The sequence below is a fragment of the Centroberyx gerrardi genome, chromosome 10 (assembly GCF_048128805.1).
Source record: "Centroberyx gerrardi isolate f3 chromosome 10, fCenGer3.hap1.cur.20231027, whole genome shotgun sequence".
NCBI lineage: Eukaryota > Metazoa > Chordata > Actinopteri > Beryciformes > Berycidae > Centroberyx > Centroberyx gerrardi.
Window position 1 is genome coordinate 25,324,474 of NC_136006.1, and position 19,977 is coordinate 25,344,450.

Consider the following 19,977-nt stretch of genomic DNA (forward strand, 5'->3'; position numbering starts at 1 on the left):
CAGGTTCATGGTTTGAAGTAATTCAGGAAAAGTCAAATGTTGAAGTCATTGTTGTAAGACGACTCCATCTTCTCCTGTTTCTTCTGCTTCCTCTTTTGGGGTCAGGAGCTTTACGAATCTTCTGAGCATGGAAGGCTTATTCATAAGGGAACAATGATCAGTAAAACAGCTCCATTTTCACACATATAAACTTAAGTGAAAAGACTCCATTATCATTTAGTTCACATCATTCGGAGAGTAGCAGTGCAAATTCTGATGTTGCCTCAAATAGATTGAAACAGGTGGTGAACTCCATTGAAATGTGGGTAAAGTGAGTTTCGGTGGCCGGAGCCACACAGCAGCAGGAGCAGGGTATCCTGTTGACAGATGCTGAAGTTTTATTTCCCTTCAATAAAACCAAACGTCCACCTGCAGCATGTGGACTTCTCACGTCCAGGTTGGTTGGTGCTTTTAAATTCACCTCCAAAGGGCCCCACAAGCCAAACCGTGCTATCAAAATCCACTGAAAAAGATCCAAATTCTGTCAAAACTGCAGCAAAAATGGTAAACGTTGAGGTTTTAATGTTAGAAATGTTCCATTTCTGTAGAAACGAATGAAAGAAAAGCCACTAATGAAGGGCAGCCAGGTTCCTGCAGAGTTACCTTGTCAACTGGAGGTTAGACTATTTTTTGGGGCGAAGAACACACACACACACACACACACAGTATTGTGCTGTTTGCTGTGTCTGACTAATTAGTGTGCAAACAGTGCAGTACAATGCGGCCCAGCGACTTTTCCGTTCACACAAACAAATCAGTTTGTTTGACATGGGTGAAGTGCAAACCTTGCAGCCACAAGAGAAAAACATGAATTATTATTTGGAATGAAATGATATAATACAGCATTATATAATACAGATAAGTTTGCCATTTCTTCTATCAATAAAAATGCTATTTAACGAAATTATGTTCTAAAACACTGGACCAACAGTCAATTGAAAATCACAGCAGCAGAATCTGTTGTTGAATCTGTTCACAAACGTGTTAAATGTCAGTTTTCAGTCTATTTTCATGGCTCATTCAACTGAATGGGAAGTAACAATCTGAACTCTACAAACTCGTCCAGCTGCATCTGATCTTGGTGAGTAGTTTATATTCTGGTTTTCATGGCAGTCAAGTGCCGAATAACCCCCATGTTAAAACTAAGTGGAATATTGCTTTAAGGCACTTCAAACAAGAACAAACAATAAAAACATTTATTTATTGGTTTTACTAATAAATCTCAGTTTGAAGTACTGTAAGTGTTGCTGGAATTCCCTCTTTACCAGTGTTACCTGTCCACCCCACGCACCTTGTTAGTGTGTGAAGTTTAAGTAGGCTAAGTCCAAACAGTTTCTATCATTAGAACAGAGAGCAAAGATCAAGCCAAAATTGTCAGAAAACTATTTGTAAGCCATATCTTTAGAAAAAGTATAAAAAAATATATAAGAAATTAAAAATAAAAAGGAGAGTATTCAGGACCAGTGTTCCCTCTAAGCTGATAGTCTGGTGAACTATGTCTAATCATTTATCACACTGACCAAATAATATCTTGTCAGTTAAATTTCGGTGGCAAATTATATTAAAGCGCTGGAATTTGCCATATCTTCAGGCTTAGTGAATTGATGCTTCTGAATCCTAAACCTGCTGGTGGTGTCATGTTACTTAAATGAAGACACAAGACGTGTTAAATGAAGGACATTGACACATGCAGAGTGGTGGCATCAACAGATACGTATTTCTTCAGAGAAATCTACTGAATTTTATTAGATACGGTGAAAAAAAAACAACTTTCCATTCAAGCCTAAAACATGCATTTTGGTGTGTTTACATGAATAAGTACTTCCTTTCGTCAAGCATGGTGAAGTTACAGTATATGAGAAGTGTAGTGGCACAGTTAACTCAGAAGAGCCACACAGGCTCTGCGATTCCATACAACAGTGGAATGTGTCGTTCTATTAAACTACTACGTAAAACATAAGCTTTCTGCGGTCAAATACTACTCAAGTGAAATGGTTCCAGGGCGGAAATGAACTGGGTTTCGTTCCTAAGAGGGTCTGAGCCCAGAGGAAGTCAGCACACCTCCCTAAGAGGATTGCTTTGCTTGGATTACAAACCGGGGAGACACATGTTCCCCCATCTAACAGCACTCCCACATCCGCCCTCTGCACATGCCACAAGACATTACGTTATAACATGAGTACCAGTTTGCACAGGGCTTGTTTCACACATACAATGGATGGCACATAGCAAGACAACCCACCATGCTGCCAAGACTTGGTTGATTCCATTACTGTAGCAGAAGAGAAGATATATCGTCAACAAAAGCCCTACGCAAAAAATAATTCAGTACACGTCATAAAGCTGAATATAAACGGACTTTGTAGAATATTAAAGCAAACAAAAGTGAATATTACATCAAAGCAAAACAAAATGGTCGTAACACAGGGCATACGGGTGATATTACATACACATTCAATAAGATCTATCATTTTTATTGCATATTTGTCAGCTTTCTTTGGCTTTGCTCTATTACATAAGAGCATCAGTAACATAACTCAGGCAGCGGACTGATTGTTTGGCATCAAAATGACAGAAGAGTTGGTAAACGACTGAACAGCCATATCATTCCCATCTTTTTGCTTTCTTTAAATCTTATATTTCTTGAAATACAGGACCATCACAATGTGTGTTCGGCTTCAATAAGCACGGCGGTGAAATAAGGCAAGCGTCTGAGAGATATACAGTATTTCGGCAAAAAGGCACTGGACAGGTTAATGTTGAGCAGCGAGCAACGTGACGGCTGTTGACCGACTGACCGACCGACTGACTGTCTGTCTGTCTGTGGGTCCGTTTCAGGCTCATGAACTGACTCTCCGTCCGCTCCGCTGCGTGTTTTACTTCCGTGCCACAGTCTCGGACAGCTTCTTCAGCCTCTTCTTCAGCTCCAGGGGGAATTTCTCGTAGCACTTCTTGCACACTGGCTTCATGTCAAACTCCACAAACTTGTTCCTGTGGAGAGGAGAGGAACAGCAAACTGCAGGTCAAGGTCTGCCACCCGTGCAACATGCACTAGCACTGGTGATGTGTCGTTAAATGAAAAGGTGGGTGAACTCTAACCTCCAGTCAGTGGGCAAATAACTACCAGTATACACCCTATCCTCATAGCTTACATTTTTATTGTTGTAATGCTCAACATAGTCTGTAACAATGTGCAATATCTTGCAGTGCATGGGAAAGATCATATGGAACAGTGGATTTTTTTTAAGTCAGTGAGTATATTTTATTGTGATGGATTTTAAACACGCTTCTTTCTTTCTACTTGAGTACAATATTTTGGTGACACCCCACCGCTCCCCTGCATATGACCTTAGTAAGTTACCACCGTAGTAAGTTAGTCCTCTGTTTTCTGTATAAAACACCTTTCACTCCACTAACACAGGCCAGCTCCCCGAACCTCAACCCCCCACCCCCACCCCCCCCATCCCCCACCCCCCCCCCAGCTGCTCCTGGACAGCATTCCATCCCAAAGCAGATTAAAGCTGCTAGTGGATCAGCGGGCCAGCGCACGTGTGGCACCCAGTGGGACCTCCGCAGCTCCCTGCCGGAAGCGATTAGGGCTTTACCCCGCACACCCAGACGGAGCGAGAGGCCGGGGAAACAAAGCCCTCCCTTCACCATGCGGCTGACTGATGTGAAGAAACACCAGCCTGTCTACATACAGAGTATACTAGAGGTAACCAACAGTAACAGGCCAAATCCCTACTAGTGCGTCTGGCTCAGAAATGGTCATGTGCTAAAACATTTCCGGTAAACATGCGCAACAGCGGTGATGTAACACCCGCTTTAGGTCATTCAAATGCCTCCAGAAAACTCTACTGTATATTTACCTGCCTAATCTCTGCTTCCGATGTGTGGCTTTGGTCTACAAACTAACATGGTGAGGTATAAATGTGATATGACAAATAAATCAAATGGTATGGAGCATGGTTGAAACATGAAATATATCACCAGCAATGAATGGACGGACGGACGGCAATGAAACGGCAAAAGAGCAGAAATCAGAAAAGAAGGAAGATGGAAACTAACCAAAGGAAGGACAGTGGAAGCGAGGAGAAAGGAGGAAGAGAGGATTACAGACACATGGGTATCAATATTTTCTTCTTCTTCTCCTTCAAGTCGCGCTCGCGCCTGGCCAGCCGGCGCTTCATGTCGTCCGGCAGCCGTTCGTAGCAGTGCTTACACACCGGCTTCAGATCCACCTCCACAAACTTGTCCCTGACAGAGCAGGGGGGGCGGGATGGCGGGAGCATGGTGGGAGGAGAGAGGGAGGAGATGTAGACAGACAAGGAGGGAAACAGAAAGGAAGGCGGAGGGTGAGATGAGGGAATGCGGAGAAAGAGATGCAGACGAGAGGGAAGACGAAAGGGAGCGGAGGTGGAGAAACAAGCCAATAGAGACACAGGGTTATGAGAGAAAGCGCAGCGAGAAGGGTGAAATAAAAATCAGACAGTCAGATGTGCAGTAGATAAGCAGACAGTCGCAGATGCAGGATAGATGTATGAGAGAAAAATGACGGAGAGAGCAGGAAGAACTTGACCAATTTACACTTAGTCCTAAAGTTCTCTTCCGAGATAGAATGCGCAATATCAAAGAAATACTAAAATTTCAATGAATATATTGACATCAAGGTTATTGACATCAATAATTTTGGGGATTTATCCAATTCCACAGAAAGATCTTATTTGATGCTCCTCAGAGTCTTGCATTACTTACTTGAGGGTGAGCTTGGTGTTGCAGGTAGAGCAGGCAAAGCAGTTGACACACCAGGCCTTGTTTAGGGCAGACACCACTGAAATACATGGAAGAAACAGTCAGATTAAGCAACGTCCCAGATTACCATTATGTCACTAACACGTGTTCATTTTATTTTGTTTTATTTAACCAGGTTAGTCCCACTGAGATTCAGATTCTCATTTTCATGGAAGAACTGACCAAAAAGGCAGCATCAAGACAAACAGAAAAGTTGCATATAATACAAAAAGTCACAATGTTCCAAAAGAGTCCGATATCAAACCAACAGGTTCACGGGGTCAAACCCCATTTCAATGTTGACTAAAGAAAGCAACAGCACCTAAGTATTGACTCTGTCACAAGATCCTTCATTATCAGCTTAAACTCACCATGAGATGGCAGCTATTTCAACTTTAAATCCATAAAACACTATGAAATTAACATATATTTGAATTCATGACAAGCTATCTCACCATCGCCTTCAATCACACGGTTGCAGTGGTAGCAAACATCTCCAAACAGCTGTGTGTGTGGAAGAGAGACGGAGAAGGTTGTTAGCAATGAGGTCAGACCTTTTATGAGTTGTAAAACATAATGCAGTACTGGCAGTCTTAACATGCTGCGTTCAGGGGCCATGCAAACAAGTACAGGCTACAAAGGCTTTTTACTATTTCTCTGAAAGAATCTACACAGCATCAGGACCATGTGCATGTCAAATTCCAACACTAGGTGGAGTCATTGCACCGGCTATACACCGTGGTCTTTCAGATCCAGATCAGTTCAGATTCAGAGCTGTCCAGAGCAGACTCATTCAGTCTCATACAAGTCATAGAAATAATACTTCTGTTAGCTTTATTAGGTACTTATTGAGGATTCAAAATAATACAGCATGTGAAAAAATATCAACCATAAGATCAGTATGATTTTTATTCTACTCATGTCTGATAGCTCTCTGGACCCCAAGAGTGTAGTGCTGAACCAAGATATCAGAACAGCCTTACCCTCCCATTCACCATAATCTGAAAGCTACTATTCATCCTAGATCAGCCTCAGAGCCCTACTATATTACCTGTCAAATTACACAGGGATCTTTCAAAACCGTCCATGTCCATGTCAACTATGTTTTGCAGCAATGAACTACAAAAATGCCTGATTTTCTCATTGGTACTCTGAAAGTTTTGGAAACTATACAATGGGTTTCATGGGCCAAAGAGTAATGAAACTCACTTAACAGGTAAAATTGCATTTCAAGTAAGAAAAAGACACCTAACAGCAGTGATGGGTAGAAGTTAAAACTAGCATGACAGCAGCATACTTCACTTACTTTCACTGCCTTGTGTTTTGGTGCGTTTTACAAGCTTACTACATTACCTGTCAGAGACGTTGGACCTGTCAGTCATGCAGTAGTTGAGTGTTACCTGGTTGTAGTGGGTTTCGCAGTAGGCCAGGCCCTTGCGTTCGTAGTGACGGTGTCCCAGGAACGGTTTCTCACACTTAGCACACACAAAATGCTGCAAACAAACCCAAGGCCAAGCACAAATGGTTAGCACAGCCATCACGGTCAGTCTGTGATCAGATCCAGACCGCGCTACAGCGGCACAGTCCGGTTTAGACACTCTCAGGTCAGACCAAAACCAGATCAGTTCAGTTCAGTCCAGCTCTGTGCTATTAGTGTCTGAACTGGATACACCGAGTAGGGAAGCTGGACAGAATCGCGAGCCCTGGAGGGTGTACTCATCCTCTCCAAACAGACACGTGAGGTATTTATATTATGATATGGGAAAAAATGAGTATGTGATGTATGTGAAAATGTGATTCTGCAGAGACATTCCTATGACTCAAATAGAGGATAAACTGATAAGGCCCAGAAATGTTTTTTAGAGCCTTCACAAATACATCATTTCTGGTACTGGGGAGCTCATGTGTCTGTCTGTGCAGGATAACATGAGTACCATGGAGTAGGGTTAGACCGATATGGGTTTTTGAAGGCCGATACCAATACTGATACTTTTGATGGAAGCTGTTGCTAGCCGATATTTTGTGCCGATATTCAAAGCCTTGAAATTTGACAATTTTGATGCCCAAGAAATTCCAAAAGATTCCAAGTATTTAGTGTTTCCCCCCAGAATTGTATTCTTGTCAGGGTGGAAAAGCCTCTGAAACAGCATTTAGACCATCATGGGACACTAAAACATCTGATATAATAATAATAGTTAAAACATACTGTATTCGCTAGCTCCTCCATCGCATCACAGGAGGACAACAACGACCAGCCAGTATCCGATCTTTAATAAAAGACCAATCGGCAAGCGAATATATCGGTGTAACCCTATCATGGAGGGCCAGCAGACTGTAGCCAGGCGGGAATGGGGGGGACTTGGGGCAGCAGTCAGGGTCAGGCTGAGCCTTGACCCCTCACCATGTCAAAGTGTCTCTCACAGTAGGCATGACCACCTCGCTCAAAGTACGGGTGGCCCTGAAATGGGCGCTCGCACACAGCGCACACATGATGCTGTGGGGGGGGGGGGGGGGGGGGGGACAGGAAAATGGCCACAGAAGAGTAAAGACACACAAGAAAGACGAGGAGAAATTAGAGAAGACAGGTGGAATGATGCTGGGGAGGAAACAGGAAGGAGAAAGAGTGCAGATATCAATGGAGAAATGATGACTGGGAGATAGAGTCGACTGAACATAGCTGTGGAGATGAGGCTGGCGACAGGATGAGACGCAAATATTACATACACACTAAGTGGATCATTGGAATAAAATGAACAGAAAATAACTGCAGATATAACACAACAATGGCCACATCCAGACACACACTCTTTAAAATATGAAAAGAGTTTTTTTTAGCTTCTCAAATATATATGATTTCACGTCGCTTGCCTTCCAGCAGGAAATTCTTTAAAAAAAAATCATGCTAAATTATTATAGCTCTTTACTCCAAGAATGACACATAGGCTACATTACATTTGTATATGTTTATCAGTCATGATAACAAAGCACTGTAAATGATAGTAAGCTGGGGACACACTACACGACTTCTAGGCCACCTTTAGCCACGATTTGGTATCAAAATTGAACAGATAATTAAATAATCTGTGAATGCCAGCCATTAAGAGTGTGATGTCCAGTCTTTTCAGTCATGTGGTGTCTCCCCAGCTTAAGGTAATAAATAATACATTTATTCCAAAAGGTGTACAGTATAACATCGTACCTCCACATGCCACTGCTTGCCCATGGCGTTGACCACACGGCCCTCGATGGGTCTCCTGCAGGCCCCGCAGATCGGGACACCCATCTTGTCATGGCAGGGCAGGCAGTAGAGCTCCCCCTTCAGCTCCCTGGCATCAGCAGTCAGCTCCTTACTAGAGAGAGAGAGACAGACAGAAACATAACTACTACTGGAAAGGATATGGACTCAGGAGACACACATTAAGAGTAGAAATTCCATAGGGATTTTTCAAAGCGTGGAACAGTTAATGGACATAAACAAGTTTCAAGTTAAATTTAACCTTCATGGGCCCAAGTGCAGAGAAGAAAAAAGAAAAACAGTGTTTGCATGGTATTCGCCATGGTAAATGGTACAAAAACTGGAGTAACAAGAGTTTTATTGAACAGCAGTTTTGGGTAGATATTGTAAAATAATAAAATGTAAGTGGGGGTGAGAGGATCAAGAGAGATCTCATGACAGAGACTACTAGTAGCTCTCTCAGCAGACACAAAACGATGGCTATTGTTAAAATCATAACAGCATACTCCACTTATTCTACTTTGTGTTCTGCTGTGTTTTACAACACTCATTACAATACCAGTGGATAGAGCGTAAAGCAGGTAAATGCTGAGCAGGGTTGAAGTTGTGGTTAGAATGGAATTACTGACCACACCCTTATTTCACACTTATCATATGACCAGTCATGAGACAAAACTGAGTCAGATCATGACTGGTGTGTGTGTGTGTGTGTGTGTGTGTGTGTGTGTGTGTGTGTGTGTGCGTGTGTGTGTGTGCGTTTGCATGGGTGTGTGTTGTTCCATTCTTTCAAGGTTCCATGCTGCAATACTTCGTTTTGCTATTGCACAGTGTTTGTGCGTGCGCATTTGTATGTGTGTATGTGTGTGTGCATGTGTGTGTGTGTGTGTGTGTTTTGCTTGGAAACTTGCCAATAGCCACAGACGCATGGCATTGCGATGAAGGCGTTGCATGTGTTGTTACGATTGTGTACGATGTGTTGGATTTATTCTACTTTTGCATGTTTTGCATTATGTTGTACTATTATACTTGATAATCACATCTGATCGGTTTTATCTTTACCTTAGCTGACCTACTTTGTTTGTGTGTGTGTGTGTGTGTGTGTGTGTGTGAGTGAGTGTGTTTGTACCCGCAGTTGTTGCAGTTGAAGTGGTCGGGGTGGTAGGGGTCGTTCTTGAACAGCAGAGGCTGCTCCTCGATGATGGCGTGACACTTCTGACAGATGTACTTGCCGAGGCCTCGAGCCTTCTCTCGGTTATGGCATGGACGGCACAGGTGCCTGATGGGAGGGAGAGACGGAGAGACAAGAGAAAGAAATGATGACAGAGAGAGAGAGACAGATGGAGAAGAGAGTTACTTGATAAGATATAGAGATATACAGAGAAACTGTAAGATATACAGTATGCATAGATTGTCAACGAGTGCGCAAAAGGGAGATGACCAGTAAAGAGTATCCTCCAGAAACCACAACCACACGCTCTAAGATTCCTAACATCACCAAAGGTTCAGGAAGTAGTGTGGCCATTCATTTGTAGCATAGAGATTTCTAAATAGCTGGTTCCTATGTGGCTCAGTGAATCGGTCCCAGAATGTACCAGGCAAGAGAAATGGCTAAACGAAATTCATCTGCATTTTGAAATTTAAGAAAAATGTGAAAAAGTCAAAGGTCTGAGGTCCCAGAAGTGGACTACAAGTTCCTTAACTTATTAAGCCACAGCTCAGTTACTGCGGTGAATGTTTTGTACGGGACTGCAAGTTCTGAAGTTATTTTTGGCTTGACCCGACAAGCCGGGCTAGTTTGTTCGTTATCTAGACTCTACACAGCATATAATATAGCATGGCAACCTATGCTGCTCTCCATGTCCAGATTTGTTAATGATTTTCACCTCAGCTAATCCTTTTCATCATCCTTGCAGTAGGACACTAGGAGGAGGTCTAGGTCTAGGTCTTCAGCTAGCTATAGGCTAAGTGTATTGTAGTTGTTATGGAAACGTCGGTATCTGGCGGTGAAAATGCGAATTTCTCAAAATGGAGGTTGAAACATTCATAATCAATGATATTTACAAGCACACAATGAAATGTTTTCCTGCCTAGTAGAACAAACTAATTGCTACCATTTGGCAATAATCACCAGTAGAATTAGGTTGGTTGGTTAGTCAACATGGAAAAAAGTCTGACCTGCCAGCATTCTTAACAAATCCCACGTCGGCCAGCACGGCCTGGCAGATATCACAGCAGAAGCAGTCTGGATGCCAACTGTTGTTCATGGCCTTGATCACACGGCCAATGATGAACTCACCTGGGAGAGGGACAGCAGTTTATGACCAAACTGTCACATGCAAACTCATCGTTCAGATGGATATGGTGAATCATAGGGTTCAACCTGTATGGGCTTTTGAAGGCCGATACTGATATCTGTGATATTTTTAAGCTGCTGATGATATTATGTGCCAATATATTTATTTCATATCATTTCTTGAGGAGAACATGTGTGAAATCTGAGACTTAATATGGGAACAAAACACAAAATGATGTCTTTGGTTCAGTGTGAAATATGAGGTCTTCTCAAAGGCTTGTCAAGAGAAAAATGGCCTATGTCAGAAGTACAAACTTTGGATCTTGGTTTGTGTTGAGGGTGATAGTATAGTATAGTATAGTATAGTATAATAGTATAGTATCAACAGGGTATTCATGTCCTGCAGTTCCTGTACTCACCACACTGGTGGCAGCAGGGAGCGAACAGCATCTGGAAGTCATGCTCACAGTACTTCCTGCCTTCAAACTGCAGAAGAAGTCAATAGGATTAGAACAAATTTTACACAATTAATAACAGTACAATACAGTACATTCCATACCCTCAAATGCAATAATAATGTCCAAAGAGTCAACATATATATTCCTACAGACCAGTTATCATCTTTAATCACTACATGCAGGGAGAATTCCCTTCTTAACTCGATTACTCCAGTATGCTGGTTTTGTGTTGACACATGTAAACGTCATAACTGGGTTAGAATAACCTGGTTAAGATCATACTCCAGTTATGAGAAACCTGGTTAAGATGCCTTGCTTACTCCCATATTAACTATCTTACTCCTTTATAGGAGCCACTATAGCCTTTTAACAAGCATTTTATCTGTGCTCACATTTAATTTAGTTTTGACAGTTGGGGGCGGGGTCAGTACTGGGCCATTGTGTCCATAAATTTCATTACTGACTGTAAAGTCCCCACCCTTGTCCAAAACTGTGTTGTGATTGGCTGTCTGTTACCCTCTGAAGCAGAAGACATGGCTGCGCCTTTCTAGCAGCAGACCCACTGTTTACAATAAAGAAGAAAAATGCCTGCTTCTACCCGTCTCTTCTTCGTCTTCTTCTTAATCTGTAATCAGTTCTCTTGCTTGCAAGTTCTCACTTATGAGTTTTGTCATGGAAATGCCACCATACTCCTTTCATTTTTGTTTTTTGCTGTCTGCACAAACTCAGACTCACACTGAGTTTCATTATGAGCTCCGTAATGTCCCGCAACTTGACAAATGAGGCCTGTGATGTGAACGTTTTCTTTCCATTCTACATCTGTGAAGTCCAGTATAACCACCCTCTCCCACCAGTCCTGACTCTCAACTTCCATCCGCATTTGTTGGGTATTCCCTGCTGACATCATCAGTACATTTCTGGGGTGAGTGCATTTCCAGAAGCAACTAAGAGCCTGTAACATCATGGCCTGTAACATCGGGTCATTTAGACGTCAAGAAGATCACACAGATTGGGATCATCATTTCTTTCTCCTTTATTAAAAGTAAGCCAATCACAGTGTATCAAAGGTTCATGTAAACAGCATAACCTAAATGAGACTTTGACCTGTGTATGGCCAATAGCCAGGCTACTGGAAACATAGCCAGTGATGCATGAGAGATTTCCCCGTCTCACTTCACTTGGCTTTGATCCGTGTGTGTGTATGGTGTGTGTTCTAGCTTTGATCAGAGCTATAGAGGCACCTTGCCTTTGATACACCGACGGACAGAAGAGCGTCAGGTTCCCAGGGGCCTGCTGGAGAGGCGCCTGGCTTTGTGTCTGGGCCGCTGGCTGTTGATCGGCAACAACTTACTGGAACCAGGCCTCTAATAGTCCGATAATGCATTAAGGCAGCCTCTCTTTATTTACCTCAACAGGACCAAGTGTTTAAATTCCCTGTTCAAGGGGAATGCTGGTTATTTGTATTCAGTCCAACATTAATAAGTGCTCTAACTGCCCTTAAAACATGAAAGTTAATGTCACTTCATGTCACCACAGTAGATGGTGATAGCAAGCAAGTAACCAGACAGACAGGACATGGACAGACAGACAGACTGAGGTAGTGTAGAAGAAGAGAGTGGTACCTCGTAGAAGAGTCCCTCGGGGAACTGCTGGAAGCACTGGGCGCAGACGAAGCACTGCTCATGGTAAAGTTCTCCATTGCTGTTCACAATCTTCTCAGCCGGGGCGAAGCCGCTCTTACAGCGCTCGCACATGGCATTGGCCAGAGCATTGGCCATGTTGCTGAGGAGAGAGAGAATGTCGTGTTCAGAATTAGTGTCTTTATTAGCGTGAGCAGTATACTTGTGTTGCCAAAGCGCTCATGGATGGTAATAAGAATTTATACAAAATGTACAGAACAGAAACGAGGCTTCTACATGGATACTATATTTACAGATATACTTAAACGGAACAGAATGAATCAGAAACAATTACAATAAAACAACTCACACAACAACACAACATCTCTGATAGGAAGATACTTAGGATCTCATCTTCAATCTCATTCAACATTCATGTCTTTCATGCCATGCATTTTTATGACAACCTTTTTCAATTGCCAAGTCAGTAAGTTATTTTGATTTCTTCCAGCAAATTTCAAGTATATCTGGTTTTATTTTTTATTTTTTTATGAATTTGATTGTATATACTTTTAGGAATTTATCTTTATTTCCAATGTCAATGAATCCCAATGCATACACTGTGGAAGCTTTTGGGCAAGACATTAACCAGAGTCATGCCATGACACACCTAACACCAATATTTTAACGTCTATCACATGTTTTCCCTTGTCAAGAAAACAGCTGGAAGATGTATTCACGATAGGGTGTGGAAAATGTGAGGTGAGAGGTGATTATCACACACACACACACACACACACACACACACACACACACACACACACACACACACACACACAATATCAGGATTTTTGGTTCCCACGGCAATTCACTTTGGCTCGGCTTATCAGGGCGTTGGGTTGAGAGAGGTGGGAAACCTAGATGTTGTCTTTTGAGAAACAGGCTGGAGTTTCCACCCATCTGCGCTGAATTACTACCTCTGTATCAGCTGTGTGTGTGTGTGTGTGTGTGTGTGTGTGTATGTGCATATGGGCCAATATCCTATGACAACCTGCCAAAGAACACTGTAGTCCAATAACTCTTTCAACAAGAACTTGTGAACAAATCACAGTAGTGAGAAGTAGGGCTAGAACAATATATGGAACCACTTTTTATTAAAAATCATATACGGTCCAGTCAGTGTCTCATATGATGATATGATGCAGTTTGTTTGATTACATATTTATAGTAGAATTGATCAATACTGCACTGGTCGACTATGAGAAGACCTTAACCTGAACTGATTCTAACGTGACATTTTGATTATACACAAATATGAATGAATTATTATTATTAGTAGTAGGATTAGTAGTAGCTTGGGTTTCCATGGAGAGTTTTAGTGTCCCATTGTCTAAATGCAAAAAGAATAAACAAGAATAAATAAGAATATAATCCTAGTGGAAACACTGAATACATTTTTGGCATGGAAAAAGAAAGATATTGAATGTGAAATTAATGAATTCATGTGGTAAACACTGTCTATGTCTGTGTGCAGTATAGTAGAAATTGAGTTCAAAAAAGGACATGGGTTCGTAAAAACATGAGCACACAGTGGGCCTATAAGTCTTACATTTACATACCTGCCATGAGAGTGACAACAATTTGGTAAAGTACTGGAAATCCAATAAAGAGCTTTATGTGCATGGACAGAAGAGTTTCTTGTGAGCGCGAATGGAAATTTGCACCTTCTCTGTTTAGTGTAGAGTGTTTACCAGTTAAAGAACTTCAAATCTGCCAAACCAAAGTTTATTCATGAACCCAATCCAATAAATTCTTGAATGAGACACTCCAGTTGCCCAAATGAAAAGCTGATTGATGGAACTTAATAACTACAACTTGTGAAACGTTCACAGTAAGTGGCAAATGAGACGTAAATGATTTACTGAATGAAATGACCAAAATGCCAGGTGGTTAGAGAGAGAGAGAGAGAGGGAGAGAGAGAGAGAGAGAGAGAGGGAGAGAGAGCGAGAGAGAGAGAGAGAGAGGAAAGAAATGGAAGGGTGGAAGGTATCCTGGTTTGTCTGCTTTGTTTAAAAGGTCAGAATACCAAAGTGTGTCCAGGCAACTATGACACACACACACACACACACACACACACACACACACACACACACACACCACAGACCATGTAAGGTCTTCTTGGAGCGATGCCATCCGCCCATACTAACTTGGTTACATCACCTCGGGAATGAACATGAACTACCGAGACTCCTCCTCATCTCTCTCTCCTCCACTCTCTCCTCATCACTGCTCATTCTTTCAGGCCTAATTCTTCCTAATTCTTCCAGTTCACATCTCAGTTTTGCATATCTTTTAAGAATCTGCACGACAAAAAAAAGCGTAGTTGGCCACGATGACCCTTTCAAACACACTGACCACATGGAACCAAGATGTAGGATCAATGCACAGCTTCCATCTGGATCCACTATTCAGGCCCTATTCTTATCAAATGCATATTGTTCTATATACCCAGTCTGGCCTGATATCACACACACTGACAGCCCTGCCCTGTCTCAAGGATTTGTGGGAGGAAGTGATACATCCCTTAGGCATTTCCACCCTCCTATCTGCCCCTGTCACCCTCTGTGAGCCGGAGACAAAACCTTTTTATCATTTGCATGTCCTGCAAGCAATTCGCAAAAGCACAAAACACCCCCCAAAAAATACCTTCAAAAACAAGTACTGTAACCAAACATCAGGCTTATGAATTGAGCAAAATGAACAAGTGGCATAAGTAGGCTGGAGGACAGGTTTCTGAGAAGTGCAGGTATGACCCTCCTCCCACCCCGTCCATCCCACCACACTGGTCTGTGACTATAAATGGAGGCCGGTTGTCAGCACTGCAGACCCTCACTTCTGTTACGAATACCTTCTGTTCCCTCCATCCTTCCTCCTCTCGTCCGTCGTCTTCAACTCTTCTCTTTTGCATCTCTTCTACTTTCTCCTCTCTTCCTCTACTCTCTGGGTTCTGCAAACCTCTGCAGTCATTGACTATATTTACATGCAGTCTAATAATCCATCAAAAAGATTAATTTATACGCTGTCTTTCGCAATTCGCAAACCGAACATTAGTTTCCACTCTTATGCTGACCATAAAGTTGGCCACTTTACATGACTCTTTTCTGAATATTCAAAGCCTGATGTCTTTTGATTTCTTACAACTGACATTTTTGACTCCAATCTAAACTTGGACAAACATGTTAACACAGTACAGTTGTGTTTTCTACAACTCAGAAGACTTTCAATTATACAATAAAATTAACACCTGTGAAGCGCCAAATGCTGGTAAAATTTGTCTATGGCAGATAAAAGGGTCACTAGCTACACTGACCCTTAACAATTTCATTTGAATGGCTCAGTTATAGCTTTGGGCCTGCTCTCAAACCTTGTCCCAGCTGGTCATTGTGCACTCTCTCTGATTGGGAGCCAATCAAACTAAAGAAAAACAATGGCAGTGTGTCAAACAGGCTGCTGATTGGCTGCCTGTTACGCTGCTCTACACACACTGGTAGCGTCTAAACTTCTGTTTCTCTGTTGCCTGCCTGGTTACATTATATTGTAGTTGCGTTAGAAACTTTACTCAAGCAGCACCTGATTCTGTACACAAAATAGCATTGAGAACGGGTAGGGTGACATATTTCTATGAAAAATGAAGGCTAAAAACTATTCTTGGCAGGTATTTTTGTTTTTAGTTTGCCAGCCCTTGGTAGGTGAGCCAAAAATTTCATTTGACACTTCGGAGCCACTATATCACCCATATCCCAACACGTAAAATGCAAAATCTGCGCTTGAGGCGAACAATGTTGTCATGATACATTCAACATTTGATCACGTGATCGCTCAGCCAGGAGCCAGATCGATCGGAGGTATGTATATTTAGCCTTCCTGTCTCTCATGTACACATACTTGGCATGCCAGTTGGCATATTCTACTTTGCATAACAAACTAAAATAGCCCTCCCTGTGTCCTCCCTCCTGCCGGGCTATAGGAGCTATCCCTGCATAAACATGGCACCAAGGACAGCTTAAGCAAATCAAACTGGCTGGTAAGCCCCAGCTACTGGAATAGACAGAATTCTTCACATTCTGTAACACTACAGTAAGCCCAGAGAATACAGACCAAGAGGACGTCGGCGTTGAAAAGCCTTTGAATGGGCCAAACGTCTGACTTCGCCTCGAGAGAAAGCCTGATCTACTTTGTCTGCATTTGATCTCAATCAAAGCGAGTTCAGTCTAAGTCAGTGGTGTGGAGTACATTCTATCTTTCTATCTAACACACACACACACCATTTTTTCCTGCAGTGTCATTAGTTAGTTTGCTATGTCAGTTACCAAAGTGTATTATTATTATCTGTGATTATAAGGCATTGAAACTCCAAGGATTCAGGAAAAACCTGGTTTCACTGCAGGTTTTACAGACTGAAGCTATGGAGTAAAATCCTCAATGATTTCTCTGGTCATCCGATATAAAAATAATAAAAGGTATTCACTAGCTGTGGTCAAGGAGGAACCCCCAGCTCCATCAATGTTGGTGCAGGATGACACTGACTGGCTGATAATATAATTTTATATCAAACCTGTATACTGCTCTAAAACTAACCACGATGCTCCATTCCTCTGATCTGTGTACTTACAAGCGGGCGTAAAAATCACAGAACTCCTTATAGACTTTGACGTCGCTCTTCCGCCTCTGGGACTTGGAGACGGGCACCTCGGCCTCCCCCCCGTCCCCACCCCGGGGAAACCGGTGGCACCCGTTCATCTCCCCGTGAGGAAAGTCCGGGGCCTCCCCGTTCTCAGGTATTGACGGAGGCAGGGCGCGACCGTTCATCTCCATGCTAATCCACGATGGTCCAAATGAACTGCGAAAGCCCCAACTACCACCTGTCTTAAAATAGCTGCTGTCCAAATACTCAGATAGTCACCGTCCACCAAAAAAATCCTCTGTTCCAGTCTAATGTGTCATCTAGTTGGTGATTTCCAGTTATTTTCCAGTGATTTCCAGTGATTTCCAGCCAGTCTGCCCAGAACTGAGAGTGGGATTCCAGTATGGGACGGGGAGCTGTAATCCAAACAGCAAGCAGGAGAGCGAAACACTGATCTGACTTCACTGGGTGTACACTCTCTGCCTCTCTCTCTCTCTCACACACACACACCCTCTCCCTCACACACACACTCCCCCTTCCTCTCGCACTCACATTATCCACTCTCTCTCTCGTCTCTCACACACACACACACTCCATCTCCCCTCCTGTCACACTCGCTGTCTATTCTTGGGTGGGTTACTGAAATTAAAGAGCCCACCCTGACGCCTGTCCAGACAGAGGTCACTGTGCCATGACACACACACACACACACACACACACACACACACACACACACACACACACACACACACACACACACACACACACACACACACACACACACACACACACACACACACAACCCTTACGAGAACTTGTAAGGTTTTTCCTTTTAACTTGATGTTGTGATTCCCGGAGATCTAGAACTTGGCCATCACACCAATCTGCATATACGAGTGTGTGTGTGTGTGAGCGTGTGTGTGTGTATGTGAAACAGCTGGAGCTCTCAGCTTTCTGGGAGATATAACAGCGTGGCTCCAACTCAGTATTGCGCAAACTGGGAATGTTGCACTGGAGAGAAGAGGAGCTAAACAGTGAGACATCAGTACAATGGAAACAGAGCAAATAATAAATGTTTATCTCAATGGAGCAATCTCATCCCTTCATGTCCGACATCGTTGAATAAACAAAGTGGAGGAACAAGTCAAACAGCGGGTTACTGGGGTTAGACTGATATACGGGAGCCAATATTGGACTTTTATTAAAAATCAGCTATCGTCCAGTCAGTGTCGTCCACCTCTGATATGATGGATATGATGCAGTTTGTATGATTACATATTTATTGTCAATATGACACTGGTTGTCTATGGGAAGTCCTTAACCTGAACTGATTCTAATGTGACATTTTGAACGGATTCCACACAAGTATGTATGAATATGTTACTTTTATTGTTATTATTATTATTAGTAGTAGTATTATTAGTGTTAGTGTTATTAGTAGTAATAGTAGTAGCATTGTCCTGGGTTTTAATGGAGAGTTTTAGTGTCTTTAGTGTCCAAGGTCTAAATGCTGTTTCAGAAGCTTTTCCACCCTGGCAAGAATAAAATCCTAGGGGAAACACATTCAATTGTAATTAAAAATTCATTAAAAAAAATTTAAAAAAAGAATGTCAATTTTGCTTTTATTTGGCAGTAGAGAGAGACAGGAAAGACTGGTGGAGAGAGAGAGGGAGATGAAGTGATAAAGGTCCCAGGCTGGATTCCAACTTGTTGTGTGTACATGGAAAGCGCCGTCGCCAACTGAGCCTCCAGGACGCCCTGAAAACGGTCAAATTTAAAGAAACTGAATATCATCATTAAAAATCTATAGCTATCTGCAGCATCAATACAAAAATATCCGTATCGCCCTTCAAAATCCCACATGGGTCTAACCCTAGCGATTACTATAAACCCATGAAGCTGCGTCCCATCCGGGTAAATGATAGCTGTTTATGTGCCTGAACTCAGCCAGCCTCTTAAATTAATGACCGCTTCCCAAACCATCAAAAGCAGCGAGATCAAGCCAGATCCGGAAATACACTTCTGTGAGAAAAACATGTCTGATGCTGCCTTGGAGAACGTAGTTACCTAGCTGCTGAGTTCATCCTGCAATGTTGATCTTTCATATGCTTTAGAAGTGAGATAGGAGAGACGAGTGTTCAAGTCTATATAGAGACCAAAACACAGTGTTCTAGTGCTGTGTGTGTGTGTGCGTGTGTGTGTGTGTGTGTGTGTGTGTGCCAGGTTGGAATATATCTCCCAGTCCTTCAGTGTAACAGTCTTCTACATGACTCCATCATTCCACAAATAGACGCCCAGCAGAGCCTCAACTCCAAACTAGGTGCTGGCAGCTGCTGTGCCTGTGTGTTTACGTGTGTGTGTGTGTGTGTGTGTGTGTGTGTGTCTGTGTGTGTGTGTGTGCGTGCGCGTGTGTGTGTATACAGGGTAGGGGCCAACTCTATCTCCTGCCACACTGCAAAAAAAGGCCACATTAACAATCATTTAGTCTCATATTAGGTCACAAACTCTTAGACTTTTTTTCCCCACAAAATCCTAATCAAAATCCTAATCCTAATCTAAATACTGCCAATGGGTGTGAGATAATTCAACGTGTTTTCCAATGTAGATTTCAGAATCAAGTATAGCTCAAAATAAGGGAGATCACTCCACTAGTATCAAGAAAATGTTAGTTAAGAAAATTCTTGATACAAGCTGATTTGCCCTGGAAACAAACTAAACTAGAAGGGCACTCGGAGAGCGCAGACCTCCGCCAAGGTTCGTGCTATTATTGCTTGTTCGTGAGTCGGATCCGGATCCGCTCCAAAATTTAATGGGTTCTTCCTTGGCCCATGCTACACCCTTCCACGAAGTTTCATGAA

At 42.6% G+C, this 19,977-nt stretch overlaps 1 protein-coding gene across 4 annotated transcripts in view; it reads right to left on the reverse strand.

Moving 5' to 3' along the window:
- Positions 1-1,731: 1,731 nt before the first annotated feature.
- Positions 1,732-19,977, reverse strand: part of lims2 (LIM and senescent cell antigen-like domains 2) — a 37,290-nt gene continuing 19,044 nt past the window's right edge. For 2 of the 4 annotated variants that reach the window (XM_078285973.1, XM_078285972.1), the window contains exons 2-10: positions 12,439-12,598; positions 10,778-10,844; positions 10,241-10,361; positions 9,192-9,341; positions 8,030-8,180; positions 6,231-6,323; positions 5,286-5,334; positions 4,795-4,870; positions 1,732-3,030 (exon numbers count right to left, since the gene is read on the reverse strand). In XM_078285973.1, coding sequence (XP_078142099.1) covers positions 2,916-3,030; positions 4,795-4,870; positions 5,286-5,334; positions 6,231-6,323; positions 8,030-8,180; positions 9,192-9,341; positions 10,241-10,361; positions 10,778-10,844; positions 12,439-12,598 — 982 coding nt within the window. In that variant the 3' untranslated portion in view covers positions 1,732-2,915. Of the gene's footprint in view, positions 3,031-4,161; positions 4,297-4,794; positions 4,871-5,285; positions 5,335-6,230; positions 6,324-8,029; positions 8,181-9,191; positions 9,342-10,240; positions 10,362-10,777; positions 10,845-12,438; positions 12,599-17,107; positions 17,496-19,977 lie in introns of those variants that run through there. The other 2 variants (XM_078285974.1, XM_078285971.1) reach the window with 2 other exon arrangements.